This window comes from Accipiter gentilis, chromosome 11 (assembly GCF_929443795.1).
Source record: "Accipiter gentilis chromosome 11, bAccGen1.1, whole genome shotgun sequence".
NCBI lineage: Eukaryota > Metazoa > Chordata > Aves > Accipitriformes > Accipitridae > Astur > Astur gentilis.
The window spans coordinates 6,776,175-6,801,463 of NC_064890.1; the positions used below are offsets into that span (position 1 = coordinate 6,776,175).

The 25,289-nt window shown below is 42.2% G+C and overlaps 1 protein-coding gene across 12 annotated transcripts in view; it reads left to right on the forward strand.

The window, feature by feature from the left end:
• The window catches only part of CELF2 (CUGBP Elav-like family member 2), a 375,608-nt gene that overhangs the window by 262,310 nt on the left and 88,009 nt on the right, over window positions 1–25,289 (forward strand). For all 12 annotated transcript variants that reach the window (XM_049814458.1, XM_049814466.1, XM_049814453.1 and 9 more), the window contains one exon: window positions 10,917–10,999. In XM_049814458.1, the coding sequence (XP_049670415.1) occupies window positions 10,917–10,999 (83 nt within the window). The remainder of the gene's footprint in view (window positions 1–10,916; window positions 11,000–25,289) is intronic.

The window sequence follows — 25,289 nt, forward strand, 5'->3', positions numbered from 1 at the left end:
CTGGCTTTCCCTATACTGTCTTTAGAAGACACAAGCTCAGATTTTTAGAGCTGTCAGGGCTATGGGTGGATCGGTGGTCTTGTAATACTGAAGGAATGTGTGGGATTTAAACAAAACTTCATCATGTCAGATACAACAGGACTGGATAAATTGTAACTTAAAAAATGCATCATAATACCAGATTTTAAATTCATAAATTTCTTGATATATTTTTGAAAACAAAGAGTGACACAAGACAATCTTATTGTCTTGCATGTCTGTGGCAACATGGACCACGCTGAGATTTTAATGTCTCTGGTTCTGTTTCTAAAAAATAAAAATTAATTCCTGTGTTCTTGCTATGAAAAAACTCATCTCGTGTGTGAAATTTGGTAGTGAATGAGAGCTGGTTCCCAACTGATGAGTACAACAATAAAACAGTAATTTAACTGATGTTGTCTGCTAACATTAAATAAACTCACAATATATGTCTGAGGAAGTTAAGCTGTGTTAGCAGCGATGTTGTGGAAAAGCCACTTAAATTCCTTCATTGCCATTTCACAGAATCACAGGCTGGCTGAGGTTGGAAGGGACCCGTGGGGTTCATCTCATCCAACGCCTGCTCAGAGCAGGCTCACCTACAGCGGGTTGCTCAGGTCTGTGTCCAGGCAGGATTTGAATATCTCCAGGGATGGAGAGTCCGTGGTCTCTTTGTGCCTGTGGCCTCTTGTCCTGTCACTGGGCACCGGTGAGAGGGCTCCATCTTCTTTACTTGCTTCCCATCAGGTATTTATACTCCCTGAGCCTTTTCTCCTGCAGGCTGAACAGTCCCAGCTCTCTCAATCCCTCTTCATAGGAGAGATGCTTCAGCCCCTTCATCATCTCCGTGGCCGTTCACTGGACTCCCTCCAGTATGTCCACGTCTCTCTTGTACTGGGGAGCCCAGAACAGAACCCAGCACCCCAGGTTTGTCTCAGCAGGGCTGAGCAGAGGGCAAGGATCGCCTCCATTGACCTGCTGGCAGCGCTCTGCCTGATGCAGCCTGGGATGCCATTGGCATTTAACCAGTGAAAATCGTTTCCAATACAGAACAGGGGTTTTTCATAGTGAGAGTGTAGGTTTATAAATTGCAATTAACTCTCAAAGTCAACGATTTGAAGATTTTCAAGGGATAATTTTATGGTAAAGCTGTGCTATTCTGAGTATTTTTCACTAGAGTTGCCTCCTAGTTGAACTAGAACTTGAGTGGTTTCTCAGGAGTAGCAGTGCAATTAGAGGCTTCATCAGAGCAGTGGTCTGGAAGTCTTATCAGGGAAAACCAGTCTTTAGTGATCTTTCTCAAGCATTCAAGTGAAAGAAAACATAGAAAGAAATCCAGGACTATAAGATGTGTGTGCTAGGAAGTTTGATTTGCTACTAGTGAATATTGGGGTTTGAGACTGTAGGGCTTTTGAAATGTCATTAGGGAAAGATGTGTCCCTGCCTACATTAATTTATGTAAACATGATCTTTGTAGAGTCTTTTTGAAATGTAATACAGCGTCAGACCAGATTTCTGCTGTAAGAATGGATTAATAAGGGAGGACATCTTAATTTTTCATTTCCTTTTTTTTTAGCATCTGTGCTCTGAACCCTCTTTCTCTACTATATCCAAAGACGCATTTAGCAGATAGACAAACTTCGGAGTTAACTGGCACAGAGGACATGTTCATTCATTTCAAAGCCAGTAAACTCAAACCAGTAATTGTTACCTGGCCAAGGAAAAAGGAAACAATGACCGTCTGCTAGGAAGAAAAGAGTAAGGATTTGTATGAGGGGAGAAGAAAGTGAATTAAAGATTAAGGAGAATTAGTGCGAGAATAAGAAGGAAAAGAAGAAAAGAAATGGTAAAGGGGAAATGAGGAGAAAGCAGTATAAGCAATAAGTGATTATTTGTGTTGTAGTTACATTTAGATGTCCTCTCCAAATTCAAGATTTCTTTGTGATACAATGTATATACATAATGACAGGCCTTTTTTAGAATGATTTCCAACTAAAAAAAAATATTATTTGTTTCTCCTGTATTTTGTGTATTTTCTTTTCTGTATTTTACAGGTGGGAAGTACAGTGACTTCTCATAGGAGACCCCATACAGAGCTAGAGACTGGAATACCGTCTCCCCACTCTTTTCCCCTGCTGTCCTACTTACTTGAGATTTATTTTTTTTTTCCAAAAGCTGACAGGCAGTTTTTATTGTAAGCCATATGGACTGATGTGTAAGATCCCAATTACTCTCTACCCCTGAGATATAGAAATGTGAACGGACCAAACATGAACTCGACAACAGACGCTGAGCAGCCGCTTTGATTTTCTCGCTGCTGTTGATTGACTGATGGCCTTCCATCTCACAGGCCTGGGAAAGAATGACTCTCCCAAGGGATTTGCACCGCGTGAGTGCTTGGAGGGGCTGGCAGAGGAGGAAGACCCCAGGCCAGGCCAGTGTTCAACCTGCAGATCAGGGTGTTGACGCAGTACCGATGTACACGCCCAATGCCACCGACTGCTCACTTATATCTTCACAGCATTTTCTGAGTTTATGTTTGGACGTGTCTCATCCACTAGTCAGCCCAGACCATTACAGCTCAGCTTACATCCCAGCATGCAGTGGTGGTTTCTTTAGGGACAGATTAGTTAGTGATGACATGAAATTGCCTTGATGCTATAAGCCTCATTTGTATGTATTTATTTACCCTGCCACCATGTATATAATCTCATTCCACATTTTTTTCCTCCTCTATCTCCATCTACCGCAAATATCGAGTGAGTATTGCCAAGCTGCAGATGTGGAAGTTGGCCCCTTTCTTCAAAAGTAAACCAGAGTACCAGCGTGCTGGGCATTCACTTCCCGGTCATTATGCAGTCAGCAGGAGAGTTCAGGAATTTGCAAAAGCTGTCATTGTCCTATATGAAAAAATGTACATTGAAATTCTTCAGATACTTTTACAGCTATTAGCCATTTAAAACTGTTTAATCTAAGTGGCTTATTTCAGAGAGCAAGAAAAGCAGATTCTGGCAATTTTGCCCTTGATATCTTTTCTATCTGTGTCGCACTTTAGTCAAAATTTACATAATAATGGGTAGGGAAGTGTTGTGGCACACGAACCGGTGCATATTAGTTCTTAGTTGCTTTCCCAAAAGGCTTGAAAATGCAGTAGATTTAATCTAGGTCAAAAAAAAAAAAAAAAGGGAAAAAAACCCACTTCCATTTTGTAGGCAGAGGACATTTACAGAGAGCATTTGTATTCACAAGGGTATGGGAATGACAGAGTGCGACTCCTCCAAAAGAGCTCCCCGGTGCAGCTGAAGGCTGACAGCAAACTAGGACTTGTGGCCAATTAACAGAAAGGCCGTCATAACTTGCAAGGCATGGAGAGAAAAAATTGAGCTCCATGGGATCATTTTTCACTGGCCATTTACAGGGCTGTTACCGGCCTGGAGCATTTGTGCTTTAATGCGATAGGGGCGGTTCGGGGCACGCTGGGGCTGGTGCATTGCCGCCCTGGATGTTATAACCGGGAGGAAAAATAGAGCACAGGGTGGAATTTGGCACATCCCGGTTGTGAATCCTTCTCGCATATGAGTCCCTGCCTACATTCAGCTAATGTATTAAGATTAGAAGTGGCATAGCTATAATATGTGCTGTCATTAGAGTGGCGATGCGGTTTCCTAGCTGGTGACAAGATTGGTAATACGGTTTCCATCAGGGTGCCAATTATATCAAACTATTAGCAAACCTGAGCTAATTGGGAGGCGGCATTGTTAAAGGTTGATTTCTGCAGTATATGGCAATTCTATCAGGGATTGCTTCGGGAGTGAATCATTGCCATCGTACTCTCGAGTGACTCCATATACAATAGAGAAAGAAGACGGTGCAGGTTGGAATCAAAATGCATCCCTGCCTTAGCCACCACCTTTTTTTGTTCAGTAGAATTACAGAAATAGTTGGATTTTTATTTCTGGAAACGTTTTTTGCTTTCCTTTGTCAGGAATGTCTGTATTTGCTATTCAGGCAGTTCGTGTTTTTCTCTGGTTTTGTATGGAATCACCCAACCAAAATCTCTAAGACTTGAAACACGTCTCCTAATACTAGGCTGGTGTCTTCCATGCGGGTTAGCTAATTGCACTAAAAATGCTGGACAAGGCTCCCATTGCTTTTCACCAAATTTAAGGAATGTGAAAAAGCTGGTTGCCCAATCACACACCTGAACTCCTGTAGCAATAGGTCTTTTCAGTGGTTTTAGTGGAAGAGAATTTTTGATGTCTTCATTGCCTTTTGGAAAATGACAGTGTAGGTCATGGCGGGTTTGGTTGCAAATCACACTGTTCAGGCAGCTGTTTATGATTTATGGAGCACGTATTTCAGCGTTCAGGTGAACAGCTGGAATGCCAGAGACCCTTTGTCGTGGTTTAACCCCAGCCAGCAACTAAGCACCACGTAGCGGCTCGCTCACCTCCTCCAACCCCAGTGGGATGGGGAGGAGAATCGGGGAAAAAAAGTAAAACTCGTAGTTTGAGGTAAGAACAGTTTAATAATTGAGAGAAAATAATATAATAACAACAACAATAATAACAACGATGATGATAATAATCATCACCATCATCATCATAATGAGGAGGAGGATAACAAAAAGAGAGAGAAATAAAACCCAAGAAAAACAAGTGATGCACAATGCAATTGCTCACCACTCGCTGACCGATGCCCGGAGCAGCAATCCGCCCCTCCCAGGCCAACTCCCCCCAGTTCATATACTGACCATGACGTCCTATGGCATGGAATATCCTTTGGCTAGTTTGGGTCGGCTGTCCTGGCCATGCTCCCTCCCAGCTTCTTGTATGCCTGCTCGCTGGCAGAGCATGGGAAACTGAAAAATCCATGACTTAGGATAAGCGCTACTTAGCAACAACTAAAACATCAGCATGTTATCAACATTATTCTCACACTAAATCTAAAATACAGCACTTTACCAGCTACTAGGAAGAAAATTAACTCTATCCCAGCCAAAACCAGGACACCCCTTTAAAAGGCAGCCCTGTTAAAAAGCAGTTTAATGTTTGAATGTTGATAGTGGAAGAGTGAATGTGGAAATCAGGAGAGGAACATTTGGAGGGGAAAAAAGAAGAAGAAATCCTCCTTAACTTAAACTGGCTTGAACTGTGCAGGATTGACAAGAAACTACTGTCCCCATTGAGATTCCAAGCTTGTATGAAGCCAGCACCTGTTCTGGTTGCAAATGCACACACAAAAGTGAGCTTCATTCACAGAAAGAAAGAAACATAGCGGGACTTCACTCATTTAGCCTTCCAGGGCCTTCAGTCCCTTGATCTGTCAGCCCCTTAGAATTCAAACGCAGCCTTTAAAGGAATTTTCAATTCACAACATGATGACTTTGTTGATGTCCTGAATGTGAATGTATTTTGAATTGAATTTGTCTGCCAGGATTCCATTACTTGCTAAAAGAATACAGAGTTCAATCATCAGATAATCATTATAGCTGTTTTGAAGTGTTTATTTTATTAGTCTAGAAGGTAAAGCAAATTTCATACTTTTAAGTTGTTGCAGGCTTTGCAGGCGCACTGATAAGCTCTTGTATTTCTATACCCTATGGTTAGGGTTCAGATACTGGCAGCAGGTGATAATATGCACAACGCAGGAGAGATCCAAACTGACAAATTTTGACAGTTGAAAACTATAGAAACTCATAAATCAACGAATATGAGGGGTTTTTTTCTCCTATATCTGTTCTCTTTTAATTCCCAAAAGTTAAGTTTTCAGGCCTGGGAAACTGCAGCACATTTTTCTTCGAGCAAATCAGAACCTCAGAGCATCTTGTAGAACAACGTGTTTTAATTCCTGTCCACGTCCAAGGGTTATTGTCTCATATTGATGCACGTGCATAATTCCTGGTAACTTTAACCTAGGAACAGTATAGTCAGTTTAGGGAGCTGTAAGAGACTTTTTCGCACCTGAAGCAAGATGGAGGTTGCCGTATTCATTCAAGCATGAAATCCTGGCTGAGAGATTAAGCCTCTTACACAGATCCCAGTGCCGTTAAACGCCAGCGAGGACCGTGTAAGCCACATCTACGAGTGGAGGAGAGCTTCCTTTTGTTAGTTGTTCAAAATTAGGGATGTAAACAGCTCTCACAGAGTAATTAGTCTGTGTTTGAATTGGGAGACGGCGATAAAAATAATGACATGATGGAACTCTTAGCGATGTCATATGGCTGTATCTTACAGCCTAACAAAGCTGTGTCTGCACTGCTGGGTGGATGGGGGCAAGGGTTTCACAGGGGGCGAATTCAGGTTGTAGAGCAGAAGTCGCATGGGAGGAGAAGTCCCATTGCAGGAGATCTTTGAAAAAATCCTCATGCTCATAGGAGGAATGGCGTTTTTTGAAGTTTCATGGTGAAAACTGCAATTTGTCGCAATTCCACAACGCGCAAATGCCCTCCAGAAACCGAGGTTCACTGTCAGCAGAAATTCATGGGTACGGTGGTATGAGAGTCCTCACCATTTGCTCTATTTGCTCTTTTTTTTCCAATCCCTAACTTTAAATGGTTGCTTTAGTGAAGCCGTGCCTGCATGATCCCCATGTAATCCGTTGCTGCCATCTTTGACAGTGACTCAAGTAAAGCTGTTTCTAGCCAATACACAAGGCCGTTTGCCCCTGTTGGTGTCTTGCTAAACAGGTTTCTGTGGAAATTAAATAAATAAAATCTCCACCACTGGTGCTAATTGGTGCCCTTGGCAGCCTGAGCAGGGGCTTGTGAATTGAATGTGTCATGGAGAATTGAATGTGTCAACTCTCTCCCAATGGCTGGGACCTTGAGGTCTTTTTCTGGCACTAAATTTCCTTTGAAAAAAAGAAAAAGGAAAAAAAAAAAAAAAAAACAAAGAGAAAACAACCTGCAATAAGAGATCTTTTCCCTGTTTTTAATGAGGTGTTGAAGTTGAGCATTGTGGTGTACACACTGCAGCGTTTTCTCGTCAGATGCTTTGAGAAGTAAGGCTGGTTTCTGCCTTTGTTTCTCAGGCATCCCATTTGTTGCTATTAGACACTGTGCAGCATGGGGTGGCAGGTTTTATTCAGTCTGTTCAAGCATCTGGCAGGATAGCCATGAAGTTGTTGCCGATGTCCTTAAGGGACTGTAGGGATCCGCATGGTTCATTCAGTATTTTTTCTACGTACAAAGAAGAAATGTCTTACACTGTAGTAAATACGGTTCCAAGTAGAGCACAACCAGCTTACCAAAACGCAGGAGATTTGCTGCTTCGGAGACACTGACTGGCAGCACAAGCTCCTGTTCCCTTAGTCGAGAAGATACTAACCCACACAGAGTTAAACTGAGCTGTATTTCAGGCTGTTCAGGATCGGCAGAACCTTGTCCACAAACCAACTCACCTTTTAAGTTGTTCTGACTGGGAGGGGAGCAGGTTATCACTGTCAGGCTTTGAGTTATTTGGATGTCAGAAAAGCTTAGCTGTCGTTCAAGCTGCTGTCAGGTTTGTTAGTGATGAAGCCAGAATTATGTGTGCAGGGGGCTGGAGAGAGGACGGTTGGGTTTTTTTTCTTTTCTCTTAGTAGGAAACATAATTTTTCTTTTCCGCTGGTATTACTGATTTGTCTTTGGAAATACTACATTGTCTTAGGGAAAATGGAGGAAGGACAGTTGTGTCCTAGTTGTCTTTCAGCAGGGGCCAGCTACCAGTCCTAAAGCACAGGCATCTTCCCTTCCAATATTTCTGCAGGAAGACTGAATTTGGTACTTTCTGCTATGGGATGTAGTACTGAGCCAAAGGGATTTTTACACTGGAGGCATCCTCGAAGCCGGCCCGTTGGAGCTGCAGTGTTTTGCGTAAGTTGGCAGCGAGCATCTCTGGAAAGTCCATAGCCTGAGCTGTAGTGTTTCCTTCAGGACCGTGTGCACTTTTGCCTTCTCTGTTCTTCTGTGTTTTCTTATTTCCTTTTTTTAGTCCAGCCCTGACCTCTTCAGCAGATAGCTTCAAAATCAGGTGTCTGCAACTGGTGCCCGTGGTCTCCTCAAACCACAGCAAATCATCTCTTGATTTGTTGTGATTTTTTAAGAAGATATGAGCAAAATGAGTCCGGAGAAAGATTTTATCCATGTGCATTTTCAGATGTATCAGTCTGTGAGCTTAGAAGTCTCCGTTTCCGTCAGGGTCCAATGACCTGCCTGAAACATCTGCACGTTTCCCATTAAGCTGCTGTTTTCTCCCAGTCCTCATTCACAGAGACATTTTTCTCTCCTGTGCTATTACTTCACAAAAATGACTAGTTAAAGGGTATTTCAGAGCATATTCATCTTTCAAGTGCAGTTCTTTCAAGCAGTGCCAAGAATGATAAACCAATAGATTTCAAACTTCTCCTTATCGGAATAAACCCACAGAGCTGAAATCTAAAATGAAACTCTTCGGACCCATGGTAAAGGACATCGCAATTGCAAAGTCATGACTACTGCTTGATATTTTCCCTTCTGACTCCTCTCTCCTGGTTAAAAAGCTTTATATTAAAAAGCTAATAAACCAAATGAAGAAACAATAGAAGATAGACTTTGGAGCTGGCTGGCAGGATAGAAAAACGTCGCAGTGTTTTCTCAAAGTCATGCTGTTAAATGTCAAAAACTCGGATTTGTTTCCCATTTTCATTCTGCAGTAAAATAATTTAAATTTGCAGAATTTTCCAGCGGAACAGAAGATTTAGAAACACTCACAGGAAGCACAAACCTTAACAGGCTGTGGCTGTCTGTAATACTCATCCCTGCTGAACAATGTTTGGCTCACTGAAATAATTACTAAACCATCTCTATTGTAAACTGTGAAATTTTAAGGAACCTGTTGGCAGTATGAAAAATGTTTCTCTCAGCTGCGTTAAGTCTGCATTACCTGCCTGCCCGTGTATTGTATTGCCTGCAAGTGCTTTTCTGCGTTAGGGATAAACTCGCTGTATGCCAGCTAGGAATACATGATTACCTTTGCTTGTTATAAAGGTAATGGTCGTCGCTGGCCCGGCTGCAAAGCCGGAGGGAGCGTTCACAGTGCAATGCACAGCTTGAGCCAAGCGAGAGGCAGCGGAGGGGACTTTCTGGATTCAGCCCTTCCTTCCAAGGTGTGGTATGGGCCGCCTCCACACGGTTCCTTAAAATGTTTGCTAGCTGTGTTCTCCTGTGCACGCTTTCTCCTAGGTCTCCTGTGCCGTTGTGGGGATGCTGTGAGGTTGAACAAAAGTGGGCATATCAGGTGAGATGTGATGTTTCACCTTGGTCAACGTTAAGGAGCCGATGCAAGCAACATCTTTGCTCACCGCTGAAAGGACAGATTATTTTATCTGTCATGCTCCGAGGGAACACCAAGGCTTGAGAGCTGGTGTTTCTTCTATTTACTGTTTGGTTTTGACATTTCTTTGGAGCTGCAACAAATCACGGTCTGTGATTAAGAGAATAGGATTGTTTTTCTGATTCATCGGTAAAATCTGCATCATCTTGTTTGATACGAAGTAGGTTTTTACTTCAGCAGCCACTCGTGCCTCCCAGTTGGCATTACCCAGCACATTTTCCCTCTCCCCGTAGCAGCTGGGTCACAGAGCACCCCATCTGCAGCCACAGAGCTCTATAGGAGTTTTGGGGTCTCTTCGTAATGTGAGATGGCTCCAAAGCAGGGGCTGCTCATGTCCATGGGACAAGGGCTGCATTCAGCCCCACCGTATTTCCCCTGTGGACAGAGTAGCAACAGTTTAGTCTCTAAGGGTGTTTTTACATCACTGATTTACTGTGCTGGGTGGGAGCTATTTAAGTGTGAATTTTCCTTGTGCCTGTACCTGCTATCTTGTGTTATGCACATAAGTGTGCGAGTGATGCTCACAAAGTGGTTTCCCTCCTGCTGGAAGTAAAGTGGAAGTCACAAGCTGGGATACTGCATTGAGCATCCCACCTGCAACGTGGATGCAAGGTCCTCCCGCAGGAAGGTCTTCACGCGTGCCCCATGCGTGCCTAGGAGCAGACTGCATTTCTGTGGGTCATTACAGATTGCAGCAAGTCAAATCCTGGTCCTTGTTTCTTTGTCCCACGTCTGTCATGTTACAGCTCTTCACTGATGATCTACCTGTGAGCCCTGACCTCACCCTGGTGCTGGTGTTGAGCTGCCTGGGTTGTTTACTTCAAATGTTCGCAGCGGAGAAAGTGGCAACAACCTGTGTTTGGTCCCACAAACCACCCGGCTGGACCATGCTGCCAAAGGGAAAAACCATAGGATTAGGGCAACTAAAACTGTCTGCTTTACTGAAGGTTAGACAGATTCAGGGTGAAGAGAGCCTCACTTAATGCTGTCAACCATCAGCAGCCTCCACAATCCCACCAGTGGCAAATTCTCCTGTAGCTTATTTTTCATTCTTGCAACTGAGATGAGTGTCCTACATCCAGTCCTACCTGGTTTCAAATAGGGGTGAACAAACCTTAGCTCTTATATGTAAGGCCCTTTAAATAAGGTCCTGCTTTAACCTGGTTTTCTGCTTGGGATGCAGCAATGAATTCCTGCTGCTTGAGCTTGCCATGTTGCTTATATTCAAAGTGTAATGGGGAGCCTTCAGAAAAATATAACCTTATTTACACTGTACAAAGCCAATTGGATTTTGGTTAACTTAATTTCTAAGTGATTACAGTTCACTAACAATGTAGGTGTGCTGTAGAGGCAATGCACAGGGGGTGATTTTTTATTTTAAACCATACAAGCTTTCTTTTATTCATGTTATTCAGGCAGCCTCATGATAATTCACATTTCCAGCTTTCATGATGTGTTGTTCAACCACTGTTTTTTCTCCCTCCCTATTGTACTCTCACAAATCATACTCACTAATTTCTGAAAGCTTTTCATTTCTCTCTATAGGTTGTTGTTTCGTAACATTTTATACAAGAAAAGCTGCTCTTGAGGCACAGAATGCACTGCACAATATTAAAACTTTACCTGGGGTGAGTACATTTACTTTTTGATCCTAATTATTTTATCGCCAGAAAAATAGCCCTTTTCCTCAGATGCTGCTTGATGCCCCAAATGACCTTCATCTCTTCAAGGGAGGGTGGCTAACCTGATGGTTTGTCCTGTAACGGTGCCAGTCCTGTAGCAATGGCATCATCTCAAAAGGCAGTTGCTCTTCTGTAGAAAGTCCCTTGGCTGGAAACAGTGCTGATTCCTGCTGACTAGAGGCAGTTACTGAAGTGCGATGTAGATTCAATTATTTTTTTTTTTATTTAAGGGGGAGGGAGGGAGAAAAAAACATATGGCAAAAAACCCACTGTACCACTGGGGCTTCTAGTTTGACAAGGGAGAGAAGAGGAAAAGACAAAATACAGCCAACTTCGTTAAATGCAGCCTTTATCCACATGGTTTCTAAACAACCTGACTGCATTGGTGCGGTGGCTGCACATCAGGGTGCTGTAGAGCGTGGTACCACGTAACTGCTTGCACAGTATCATCCTGTTCCCTGCCACCACCTCTCCTCAGCAACCTGTTCTCACTGATACCTCACACCGGGGGTTGAAACAGTTGTGGTTGTGTTGTACAAACTGCAGCTTGGGTTATCCTACGGTAGTTCAGATTCAAGTTACACGGCTCGAGAGAAGTATATCATTGGTAATTGCATGTTTTAACTCTGAAATCTTCTTGTGCTAATGTTTTCATTTCTTCTGCTGAATGTGGCCAAATACTTTTGGAATGGGAAAGGAAAAATATAAAGGATGGAGGTATATTCCCTCTTGATGTAGGGGAAGTGTTCAAGTATATGGTTGGAGTGTATGTTTACAGACAAAAAAATAAATAAATGTATACAGCACTGCATAAATAAATAGAACATTGACTGGACCAACAGTTATATGGCCAACATCTCCTTTAATTCCTACATGCTGTATGTGAAACCAGACACTATGTGTCTGAAAAATTCACATGTGGCCAGATCACTTTATGCAACTCCTGCTAGGGAAGCCACCTCACCTGTCATGGAAATGACCAATGTAGAGAAGTATGTTGGACAGTTACCTGTGAGTCCTGCTAAAATGGAGTCCTCTGTCATTTGCAAGTTAAAATGCTGGAAGAGGCGGTAGGAAATCTGCAGAAGTAGGCCAGCTGCAGGAAAATAAAAGAAAAATTGCGGCCCTTCAGATTCAAGTGATGTTTTCCAGCAACTGGCCTTTGCAAGGGACGGTGTCAAGACCTTACAAGCCTCCCAGTGGCAGGCTCAGCTTTTGAGGGTGTAGAGGATGGATGCGCCATCCGAGAGAAAGGAAGGCTCCAAGGGATGATTCCCTTTGAGACCCCTTCAGAGCTCAGGTTGAATCTCAGCATTCTCTAGCTCTACAACCTCAGTTGTTGGTTCCCATCCCTGCTGCCATAAAATGCTGAGCCCTTAAACGAATGCTCCCTAATGCAATCCAGCTGATGTTGCACTTAACCCAAATCATTGTGTAATTGCTCTCCATCACGCTTTGAGTCAAATGGCTGTGCTGACTGGCTAGGTAGGATGGACACTCCAGCGGAGGTGGTCCTGAGCTGCTGGAGCAGCACCCTGCCCAGCCAGCATCCCTGGGTGCAGGTAGGGTGTGGGACCCTACCCTGAAGCTCTACCACGAGATCTATACATCTCTCCCCTTAGAAGCAGAGAGGGTCCTTTTGTTTGCTCCTCTCTCCTTCCCTGAGCCCCGCGAGCTGGCTGCTGTGTTTTGAGAGATCTTGGTTATCCCAGCGGGAGACTCGGAAGGGCAGACTCCTTCCCTGACCTCCCCATGTACAGGTGGCAAAGCTGGCTGAGCTCTGCGTCGCGTCTTACCTGAGCAGGGCATCATTTTCTCCTCTGCTTTTGTACAGCTAACGAGCATGCAGCAGTTAAAGAGACTACTGTACCTCTTGATTTTTTTTTAAGTAAAGCTCAAAAATTTCTAATGCTATCTCTAGCTCTTTGTCATTTAAAACTTACCTTTTCAAAGTGTATTTTTCTGTCCTGACTGTGAGGTTACAAACATTTCTTTTAAGGAAATGTGAAAACTACATTCCCGTGACGCTGGGGCCCAGGCTTTAAAAGTATTCCTGATACTGCCAGAGATTGACAGATACTGCCAGATACTGTTAAGATTTTACTTTGAGATAAGTTGTTATACCTGCTTCTTAAAGAGACTCCTCTAATACACAGAAGCGACTCAAATACAGATCCGTTACTTCTCTTTGAGAATGATTCAGCATATATTATATAGCAGATTCTATATTTTGCACGTGCTGTATGCTGACATTCAGCATATATGGTGATAGTGTTGTGCTGCATCTGTGTATTCCCAAAATAACTTCATTTAAGCATGCTTTAAAGTTGTGGCACACATGCTGAAAACACTTCATGTTAGCAGGATTCTCCTTATATGAATTTTAGCGATTTCCATGTTGTTAGCTCTTGCCCGCCGAGCAGCTTTCACCGAACGGGCAGGAACCAGTAGTGGATAGGTCCATGTGTGAAACAGTCTCGGAGCAAATGGAAGCAATCTTCTGGCAGAGTGACAACGAGGGATGAATTTGCATCAGGTTCATTTGGGCATCAAGTGTCAGCTTGCTTCCAGTAAATGAGATATGGTATGTAGGAGGTTCAGTAATAAGGTGTCTCCTGGAAACAAAAGAATCCTTGCCTTCCGCTTTTACTGTAATACTGCCATGCGTCAGATAAGAGACATCCTTAAATAGCCCAGGAAGAAAAGCCGAGGCAAAGGCAGGTGATTTATTAGTGTGAGGTAAGGAATGATGGCAGGGGCAGGAGCAGAGGTCTGCAGGGATGCCGTGGCGGTTGGAACTTGCCTGCGTTTTACCTGCGCGCAGGTATATCCCGCGCTGCTGCAGAAGCGTGGAGGGGAATAGCTCTAGGTTCATTAAATGATAGAGGCCAGATTATTTCTGGGCTTAGGCTCTTCATTTCTTAAATGCAGATCTGCTCCAGGTGGCTCGGTAAGCAGGTTTGGGATCAGCCAGCAGAGTGAAGTTTTATGTGAAATTTATCCCCCTTCCATGACTGCATGTTCAGTTTAATTTAGGTAGGTATTTGAGCAAAGCCTGCAGTGCTCTGTTTCTATATCTGCTTTTTGCGTGGCCCTTGTCCTTACAGAGACATGAAAACACGAGCGCTTTATCTGCTCCTTTGAGCTGCACCCTTTTAGTGGACATGAAGAAAATAAGACCAGACATAAATGATTAATGCAGAATCTTGGAAGAAAATATTGCAGGGTGCCTTGCTGTTTGATTACAAGCCTTGGAATTAGTCAACATTTCCATAATTCTAAACCAATATACACCTGTTTTCCCACTGTGATGTGAAGGCACAACTTAATTTAACAGAAACCCCGCTGTGCTAAATCTCTCATTAAATACCAAGCTAGTTCTGTAATTTAAAGTTGCAGCACCACTATTTTAACTGAATTGCCTTTGTATTATAAAATTAATAAGAAGTTAATGATGCACTTTGCTGTATTCTTTCAGATTTTTTTCACAGCAACAACAACAAAAAAGAAAGATAAAGAAGAAAAACATGTCACCAGCTGACATCTCAAGGCTTTTCTGGTTTTAATCATTTTCCTGAGGATAAAATTCATTTAAAAGATTTTTTTTAATTTTTAAAAACTTTCAGCATAAGTAGGATCAAACATCTTCTTTTTACTCATGATTAGTATAATCTCTCTGTTAGTCATAATATTCCTTGTCATATAATGGAGCTTTTATCTTTCCTCCAAAATGTATTCAGATATCACTTGTTATGGTAGGATTGCTACTAGGCAGAGAAGATATAAAGTGTTTGAGAAATACAAGCATATTGATATATATGATACTTAGCAATGAAATAGGGACAGTTCTCTTCTGTTTACTTGGTGCTGGCATCACGAGTAGCTTTTCTGTCTTGTAAATTGTCATGGTTTAACCCGGCAGGCAGCTAAACACCACTCGCTCGCTCCCCACCCCCCAGTGGGATGGGGGAGAGAATCCAAAAAAAAAATAAAAAATTCATGGATTGAGATAAAGACAATTTAATACAACAGAAAAGGAAGGGAAAATAATAGTAAAAATAATATCAATAAAATAATTAAAATATACAAAACAATTGATGCACAATGCAATTGCTCACCACTCACCGACCAATGCCCAGCCAGTTCCCGAGCAGCAGCCTCCGGCCAGCTTTCCCCCCAGTTTATATACTGGGCATGACATCACATGGTCTGGAATACCCCTTTGGCCAGTTGGGGTCGGCTGTCCTGTCTGTGTCCCCTCCCAACTTTTTGTGCCCCTCCAGCCTTCTTGCTGGCTGGGCATGAGAAGCTGAAAAGTCCTTGACCTAGTCTAAACACTACTGAGCAACAACTGAAAACATCAGTGTGTTATCAACGTTCTTCTCATCCTAAATCCAAAACACAGCACTGTACCAGCTACTAGGAAGAAATTTAACTCTATCCCAGCTGAAACCAGGACATAAATGAACAATATTAATTTCCAAATGTGTCTTTTCAAATATAACATCCAAGTGTGTAGCTCATATCCTAGCTCATAGGGTTGCGGTTTGTATCATTCAATTTACAGTCAGCTCTTCTTGGAACATTGGTCTGTTCAATTTGAATGTAATAATGATCTTAGAAATGCGCTGCTTTGGGATGAGATGTAGAACTGAGACCTTAACTAGTCTCATCTTCATTAAGAATCTCATGGCTTTGTTAGAGGTGTTTAACTTCTATTCCCTAAACAAAATAATCCAATAAATTCCTCCCATGTAAATTTATTCTGTACCTTCAGTTAGAGGTAATAATCTTAATCCCCCCCGTGCTCTAATTTGCTGCTTAGTGAAAATTCACTTTGGTATAGAGAGCAAACCTCAAAGAGCTGCATGCAGGAACTGCTTTAGCTGCCTTTGTGGCACTGACATTTTTTGTTTATTTTAGTTTTAAAGTGCATTAGTTTAAAAAGAGAATGTGCTCTGTTTCCTAACTATTGAATCTGGTAGGATTTCCTGACAAGAGCTAAGTGCAGGTACGTAACACAAGAGCACTATATGTTTGTTGGATTCTTGGAACCCAGTTGCTGAATAAATACCCCTTTAATCTTATGCAGAAGCTATTTGCAGTCAGAAATCAATGAGAATCCATTTGTCAAAACTACACCTAAAACTCTTTGGAGTCTTTATTCTGTATTTGAAGTTATATTTAGATTGGTTTAGTGGTGGACTTGGCAGTGTTATGTTAATAGTTGGACTTGATGATCTTAAAGGTCTTTTCAAACCTAAATGATTCGATGATTCATCTGACATGGCAATGATTATTCGTTGCCTATATGGATATTTTTGCGTATATCCTCATAGCTAAGGTTATCACAGAAATAACTAACGACCTGCACTGATTTAGGTCTCAGCACTCCTGTGCACTCAGCAGACTAATGGTTTACATGGTTCTTATTTCAAGTGGGATATACATATTCCAAGTAGCAGCAAACCTGTTGTATTGAAGTTCTGGCATGAAATGAGGACATTAGCTGTATGAATGAATTTAATTAAGGGTTTAACAATGGAGATACACAGGTTTGAGAAAGCTCTTAAAATTTTAACAGCAAGGTAGAGTTTGTAGGATCTAACTGTCTTGTAAAATATTAATGGCTTCTTTTTTTGCAGGATGTTGTCGATGGAAGGATTTTTCAGTTTTTATATTATAAGAATCACTACCGGTTTTATTAAATGCTGGCTACGTGGTAGGAAACAGAACTGTCTTAGAGGGAACTTTTCCCTAAGTATTCTGCGCTGGCTGTAATGAAACCTTGGTGTCCATTTAGGGGTGTAGAATATGAAAACCTGATTTTTAAAGAGGAACTTAGATCATTCTTCTCTTTTGGTGCGCATTCACTGTAAGGTTTGTTCTGCCCTACACCAGGCTGACGAAGCATCCCCACGAAGCCTTTGGGGCTTCCCCTCGCCCCCGCAGACCAGCTCAGGGTTCACGTTGAGTGTAAAACACACTTGGTCTTGCTGCGTGCCACGGTGTCGGTATCGCGTGTATCAGCAAGGCAGCACCACGGCCCCTCCGGGGGCATGGGGCTTAAAGGGTTGTAACGTGGGAGAGAAATCTCAGTGCTGTGCTGAATCGGTTTAGCAGGTTATTTAACCTTCCGAATAATCTGTTTCAAAATGCAGGCACCCATGACAACTTACTATGAATCCACGTTCACTTTCTGATAAAATCCTGTTTGTCCAACAAGAAGCAAAAACCCAAATATATTTCTGATTTTCACTTTACATCATGAGCTCATTTCTAATGAATATCCTGGCACACTGTGTTCTGGAGTAGTGTTTTAATATCCAGTTCCCTTCTCTGCTTTAGGCCTTATGAGTTGTCAGTACTATATGAACATAATGTAAAAATTACCTGTAATAAAAAGGTAATCATCCAATATGACTTGAATAATAGCCTGAATATGAGATATCAGTGACTTTGAGAGATTTTGACAAACAGAAAGGGAATTCAAAGAGCAATTAAGTTAGTTAAGGGATAGGAGTGATTGATTTATGATGACAAATTGAACTAATTCAGTACCCATATAGCATGGCCAAATGCTGTTTAATGAAGGATCTGAAAAGTCTAGAAATGTTGAAATGATAAAAATAACCAGATGGGAAAGCAGAGAATTCCCAGGGAGCGCCTATTCCTAGGAACTGAGCTATAAGACATTGAATGATGTTGAGAAAGTGAATCTGGCCCATTTCTTCCTTTAAAATACTATGCAAATGGAACTACTTAATGATGCATTTTGTCCAGCTCAGAAGTGATTTTTTATTATGCAAATACACCACTTCCACCTCTGCCCCTCAAAAAAGGTTGCACTGGCTTTGCCACTTAAGTGAAAAATCAGTATTTGTGCTAAATTCAGTTACCTTAGTACAAAGGTTGGGTTTGCATCTACCATTACTGTTAAACACAGAATGGATCACCAGCGCTGAATTCATAAAATGGTAAAAAGTGACTTAGGAGCCCAATGAAATCCCTGTAAGTAGCTGAACTTGCAGCTTAACAGCAGAACAAAGGGTGTTGTGCATGTGTAGGGAGAGGGTGATATTGACTAAGTGAAAATAACTTCTCTAAATTGAGAAAAACACTTAATTTCGTAATTATATTGTCCCTTTTTCTCAGTGTAGGATGGGGGGCAGATTCACCTTCCCATACAGTTTGATCATTAGGATAGCTTTCTGGCACGCAGAAGAATGCAGTTCATATCCTCTCTGGCTTGTTTGTTGTAAGGATTTAACTTGAATTGACCTAAAAGAGCCTTCACCACTGGACTTAGTTGAGATTGGAGGTCACTGTTTCTCCTCTTGAAGCTGTTCCACTGCGTATGAAAATATTAAACTCTCATGGCGTTGAGAGAGAGCAAGTAAAAGCACTTGATTGCCTAGTACTGAGGGCAGTGACTCAAGAATTGCGATATCCGGATAGGAGTCCATAGTCTAAGGGGTATTTTTATTATTTGGAAAAGCTTCAAATGTTTGGAAGATACTCCCCAAGAACAGAGAAGTGCAGGAAGATCCGTTGACCTGAAGCATTGAGAGGAGGAGGCTAAACCTTGATCTGCCCTGCTCAGGGGGGTGATGCCCCAGCCTCACCCCTGCGGTATGTCAGGAGGGTGCAGAGCTGCACAGGGTACGGGCATCAGTGAGCTCTTTCAGATCCTAGACATCCGTATCGCACTGCTGCTTTTCCCTGGTGTAGCAGATCTGCTGAGAAGCAAGAGCACATCTGCAAATGCAGTTAGAGGCACACTGGCTTTTTTAGATAGCTCTTTTGGCGTAATTCAGGATTATTTTTTTTGTGCAGCTTTGCCATATAATGATGTTGGGATGGAAACTAAGTAACGCATAATACTGGCTTAACCTCAGAAGAATTCCCTAATGTGAAGCCCATCCCCAAAAGGCCAAGCTGTTCTGGCGTGTGACACTGGGCTTTACCTCTGATTTCCATGACTCCGGACAGTTGAGGTCATCACTTCGCAAAATGCCTCCAGAATTTAATGTCCAACTTAGAACATCTTATTCAGCGAGGCTGGAGGATCTCTTCACAGGATATTGCTTTCAAGCTGGGTACCCAAAAATCACGGACTGGAGAACCTTTTGCTGTGCACTTCAGAATGGAAAACTCTGAACAAAATTGAGAGGCCATCACTGGAGTACTCTAGGGTATTGCAAAGCCCACCGAGATTTAGGTGGGATGCTTAGCTAAGGATAATAGCCCAGGCACTCTCTTCAACAGCTATTTATCCTCCTGCTGGTGTTAGCTGTTTTCTGTTATCCGGAACAGAAAGTACAGGTGCTTCAGTCAGCCTCATTAGCACCATGACAGAAGCTATTAAAATTGTCTTCGTAATGAAAAACTAGTTCAGGGAGCCTTCCTAGCTGTCTGACTACTCCTACAATAGTGAAATTAGAAAGGCAAATCATAAACAGTGTTGCAGGCATCAGGAAGTAACATCGTTAGAGATGCCCTTGGATGCCATTTACCTGCCTCGATAGCAATGTTTGGCGCCCATGGATCTGAGTTATGTTATGACTAAAGAGCCTGGGCTTCATGGCATGTTTATAACAGAGAGACTGTTTGTTCAGCATCCTTCTGCCATTGTGTCCAACCCCGTGAGCTGTGCTGCTTCTTTCAAAGACCTCTGCTGTGTGGTCTGTGGCTCTCTGCATTGCTGTTGAAGGGGTGCAACGTTGTCTCATGTAGTGTTTGTACTCCCGTGGTGGTGCGGGAAGCTGACGCGTCTCTAGCTAGCTTTCTCCCGTCTCAATCGGGTAATGAACCACGCTGTTCAGATGCACCGTGCTGTTGTATGCGACAACATACCTGATGAGGGAGAAAACGTAAGTTCTGTCTTCTCTGTGGACATTAGAAACCCCATAATATGTCCTGGAACACTGGGTGAAACTGGGTGGCTTGACTGAACCTCCTGCTCTAATCACACACCTTGGGCAATTATATCCTGCCTAATTAAAAATACTCTTTGCAGACCCAGAGAGATAATTGATTTTTTGCTCATTCTCTGGAAGAAATTATCATCTTCATCAGCTCAGCTGGAAGAGCCCCTTCTTTGTGTGCTCTTCCCCTGTGGTGTGCGGAGCAATCCTTTCTCCTCTTGCCGTCAGGATCACTGGGGCTGCTAGAAATACTCAGGGATTCATTTGGGTGCAAGCACCTCCTTGGGGTACAGATGTGTTCGTCTGATTGTCATGGTGGACATCCAAAACCTTTAGAGACACTAAAACGGGCTGTGAATTCCCACCCTGAAAGGTTAAGGAAGACCCCTAGTTGCAGAGCTTATATTTCAGGCTGTCGGTGTGTGGGGGAAGTGATCGGCACCCTCTAAAAGAGAGAGCAAATATCATCAAAGCGTTACATACCTTTTAACAGGAAAAGCAGTAACAGAGCGGGCAAGGCTAGTGTTTGTCTTACTTCTGGAATGATCCATCTTTTCACTTGCAGCTTTGCTGAAATCAGTAATGGCTTTTCTCCCAGAATGCAGCCTGAGTATCTCCAGAAGCGGAGAGCAGCAGTCATTGAAAAACATGCCACCATAACTCCATTTGTTAGCGAAAGCCTATCTCTGTTGCCTTGTGCCAGGGAAGTTAAAAAAGCAAAAACTGCAGAAGAAAAAAAACCATTGAACTAAACAGAGTCTTAAGCAGTGGTAAACAAAATGTAGCTTCCTTTGTGGTTGATTTTTATCCAGCTGCAGCCAAATATCAAAGCAATATCAAAGGCAAGCTACCCATTAATTAATTCAGACTGACTTCACAAAGCAAGCTGGAGCTTTTGCTGATATCTGATTCTAACAACTTCCTAATCTTCACAAGTTGTCATTAAGAGTGGCGTTAAAGCAGTCTGCAGTCAATCCCAGCTCTCGCCCTATTGTAACTCAGAGATGGGCTATCTCCCGTTGCAGGAGCGGGGGGATACGCAAGCAGGGGTTAGAATAAGCGACGTTGCTTCTTTGCAAATGGAATCTGCAATGTATCAGGGAATCTCATGAATACATTGCCTCTGTCATTCATTCTAGGAACACTCACCCAATCCCACTTGCAACCATTACAAGTTGCAGCAAGTGGAAATTTTCTCTTCTGAAGGAGAAACACAGGGGGGGAAAAAACCAGAAAAAGGAAGAAAAAGAGAAGCTCATGTATGAAAGGAGTAATTGGAAGTCTGTAACGATCTTTAAGAAAGTATGAATAGAGCCTTATCACTGATTTCAAGATAGACAACGTAGGATTCTGGGTTGAAGAAAATGAGATTGTGGAAAATAAGACGCTAATCAGAGGATAAGATTAGTTTTAAACTAAGAACTGAAAGTCAGGTAGCTCCATAAGTGAAGCTTGTAATTCCACCGTGAAAATAAACAAAACGCTCCAGTGTTCCTTACCGCTGCCAGGATCTCTCAATGGGATTACGGCCTCATGCAGAGATGCAAGGTACGTGATACCTTTATATTTCCATTCAAATGTGAATGGCTCAAATGATTGAAGGGAGTTTGTGTTCTAGAGCATCACTTGAGCAAGTATCTGCCAGACAGCGACTAATATTATTTTGTGGCCAATTCATGACAACACCTTAACGGCAAATGTGCTGTGTTGTTATACAGTATGTCCGTTTCAAATATCGTGAGGAATGCAGAGAGGATGAATGCTGTTGCAGGAGTACCTCACCAAGCAGCCACAGCAGCATGGGTGTAGATGGTGCATTTATTTTCTCCAGAGCCAGGTACTGCCCAAATGCCAGTGACAAATGGCAATTATTTTTGATTGTACACAGAATTGAGGATTTACCGTCGTAAGAGGTAAAATAAAACTTAGATCAAGTATCAGGAAAAAACACTATCTGTCCAATTAGAATAATCTTCTAAAAGAAACAAAGTTAAATCTCAATCCTTAGGGGTAGTTGGGGTAGGAAAGAATTAGAAAATATGTGATAGGCAGTAATCTTGTATTGGCATTAAGTCCTTCGAGATGAGCTACTGGATTTTTTTTCATCTCACATTTCTTCGGTTGCTAAGAAGTGAAAGAAATTGCTATGCTTGTGTGAATATAGAATCCTTCTATTTGTACAAAAATAAACGATTAACCGAAAGGAAAGATGTTTGTAAGTAAGAGCTACAGTCAGTTTAAGTGCTGTGCTTATAAGCTTGTGTCTAGGGGGCTCTGAGGTTGCTCAGGCAGGCCCTTGCCTCTTGTGACCCTATTCATTTTGCAAAGAATGACATGGATTTATCCCAGTTTAAAAGTAGCCTGATAGCTAACAGCTCTCACGTCTGGCACTTGTCTTCCTCCCTGTTGACACACGAGCCAAAAATAGAGAGTGTGACTTGGTGAAAATTTCTTTTCTGCACCCATGGCCTCTTCCCCTGTGCTTTCCTTGCCCTCCACTAGCTTCACCGAAGCTGCAACAGCCCTCAGGCTGCATTAGCCCCGCTCAGAAAAAATAGCATACGCCAAGAAACCGGGAGTTCAAGACTTCCCAGTAGCTCCAAATGCTACCTTTGGAGCAGGTAGGATGAATGATGTAAGAGGTTTGAGCTCAGTTGGTTTTATCAGAGGACCTACCTGATAGCTCTCCGTGGCCTCCAGCTGTTCCACCTGAAGCTATCTCTGCAAAGAGATTTCTTTGACCTTTAGGCAAGCTGCGCATAAAGATGCTACTCATGGGGCACAACACAGAGAAAACTTCTAATTGAGTAGAATAGCGATAGAAAGAATAAGTAAGAAAAGACGGGTTTTCACACACTGGCAGTTGTAGTCACTAAATGAAGCATGTTGGTGCTTTTTTTCAAGGGAATCGAGGGGCCCAGTCGCTCGAAAAATGCATTAAGGTTCATATTTGGGATCAGATGCTAGTTCAGGGCTTTGCAAATGGGTGGAGGCAGGTTGATTTTGGCCTTACTGTTCCTGATACTGTCCCTTTTACTAATGAAAGCTTAATCACAGCTCGGTCCAAATACCACAGCCAGCTGGAACTGACTCATTCTTCAAAAATATATGTTTCTGCTAATGTTACCCATTTATTTTTTTGTTTGTTTAACTCCCCAAGCACCTATTGAGTGAAATATTTAAATACATTAGAATTCCTTAAGATTAACATTATAAATGTATACTGCATGCTTAGTATACATGAATAAAAAATACTTTCCTTATCCCAAAGAAAGCACTGGCAAAATACATTAGCTAGAGAGATGCTAAAAAATTAATGAGAATGAGTTCATACAAAGGGTGGTTAAAAATTACACGGTTGCTTAATGTGATTCTTACTGCTGTTTGTAATTGTATGTGTACACAACTAGACGTCCATATTTTCATGTGGACTGTGTGTGTTTGTGTATGCTTGTGGCTGGAGACAGCAGTAACATTCTGTTTTCATAAATGGATCAAATATCGAGCTATCTTTTTTCATTCTCTCTCCACAGCCAGATTATTTCCCCACTGCAGAGTATTGGCATAACTCTGAGAGCTTTTATTTGGATGCTGATACTGGGTAGTTGTGGAAAATTCCTGTAACTTCAGCTCATGGAGAGCTTAAATAGAATTTATGAGCCATATCCTCATTTGGCATAAAATATTATGGCTCTGCTGGTTAAACAATAAAACTCTACTACTTACCCAAGCTGATCTCAGTCAGGAGAGTAGGGGTTTTGACATCTTCATTCAAAACCCCTTTTCTACCTGAATGCTTTGGCTATTCCCTCCAATATTTAAAGAGGCATGCATGTTGACAAGTAGTTTGGGGCTCATATCTGACCTTTGAAGAAATCTGGATTAGTCTGTTTGGTAACAGGGTGGAATTTGACTGCCTGACTGACTGCTGGAGAGGTGGGAATCATGAATCAAGACATGTATTCTGGACTCAGAACTGCTTTGCACCTTTGCTAAGTGAAAGCGGCAGCAGCCCCACATCGTCAATGCCAACTCTTTCTATAAATTGTACCCTTTGCTCTAATTTAAAAGGTAGAATTTCAATAGAAGTTATAATTTGGATGCTTTGGGGGCTTATTTTAGACTTACCTCAATCATGCTTTTTAGCTATGAGATGTTCTTGCTGGTACCTTTTAATGTAAATATGAAAGCTTTCCAACAAGAACTTTAAAAAAGCTTTACATTAAAAGAAAAAAAAATAAAATCCCATAGCCTAGAATTGGAGGTTTGTACCAAATAATAGACTCTAGTTTCTGTCAGAGGAGGAGACCAAGTGCATTGTTGGATCAAGGTGACCTTCCATGCTGCACAAAGAGTCAGGCAGAAGATCCGCTTAGTAAATGAACAGAAAATCTGTGATGTGAAACTGAGGGAGTGGTTGAGGCTGGTTTCTCTCTTATTGAATGAAAGCCCAAAATGGAGAAGTTAAGTTTAGATGAGATGATGTTGTGAAAGAAGCAGAGGACCCCTGACTATGCTTTCATGCCTTTCTGAAACGTTGCTGTCGCTGGTCATTCCCCTTAAAGGGTTATTTCCTGAATTTCAGCTTGGCAAAGGTAAAGGATATTGCTGAGCTTAATCACATGGTGTTTTCCCAGAGCATAGTTCACAGAGGAGACAGTACATGCAAGGACAGAACAGTGTAAATCTTAAAGTAAAACTTCTGCAAAACAAGCATTTAATATCCTGGTAGCCATGGCCTCAGTCACAGCCAAGTTTGTGTTTTGCATTGCAAAAGGCATTGCACGTTTTTAAAAACCTTTCATTTAAACTAGATTTCTCTGCAGTCATTAGTAGCCTAAAAGAGAACTTATTTTATTTTTGTTTGGGGTTGTGTTTTGGGGAGAGGAGAAGAAGGAGGTAGAGGATTGCTTTGTTTTCTTCACAAGTATCTAAAAATCATCCTAGATGTTGATGTGGAATCAGAGGGATTTATGTAAAAGGGAGGGGTTTCATGTGGACCAGCCTCAAACATTAGCACCCTAAAATGCTGCCCACAGCCTGAGCTACTTGAATGTGTCCATTTGGCAGCAGGAGAGGGGTTTTTAAGATGGGAACACATTTTGAGTCTTCACAGATTCTGAAGTCCTAAATGAGAAGGGCAAACTTCCCTGAACATGCCCTCAGGAGTCGGTGCTTGCCAAGCAGGGGATTTGACTTTTGCTAGGAGAAGAAAGGTGAAATATGTCTCTGCAGACCACTCAAGTAAGCACAAGCCTCTGCTTTGCTGCCTTCCCCTTCTGGGATGGTTAAGGGACCTCTGCTTCATT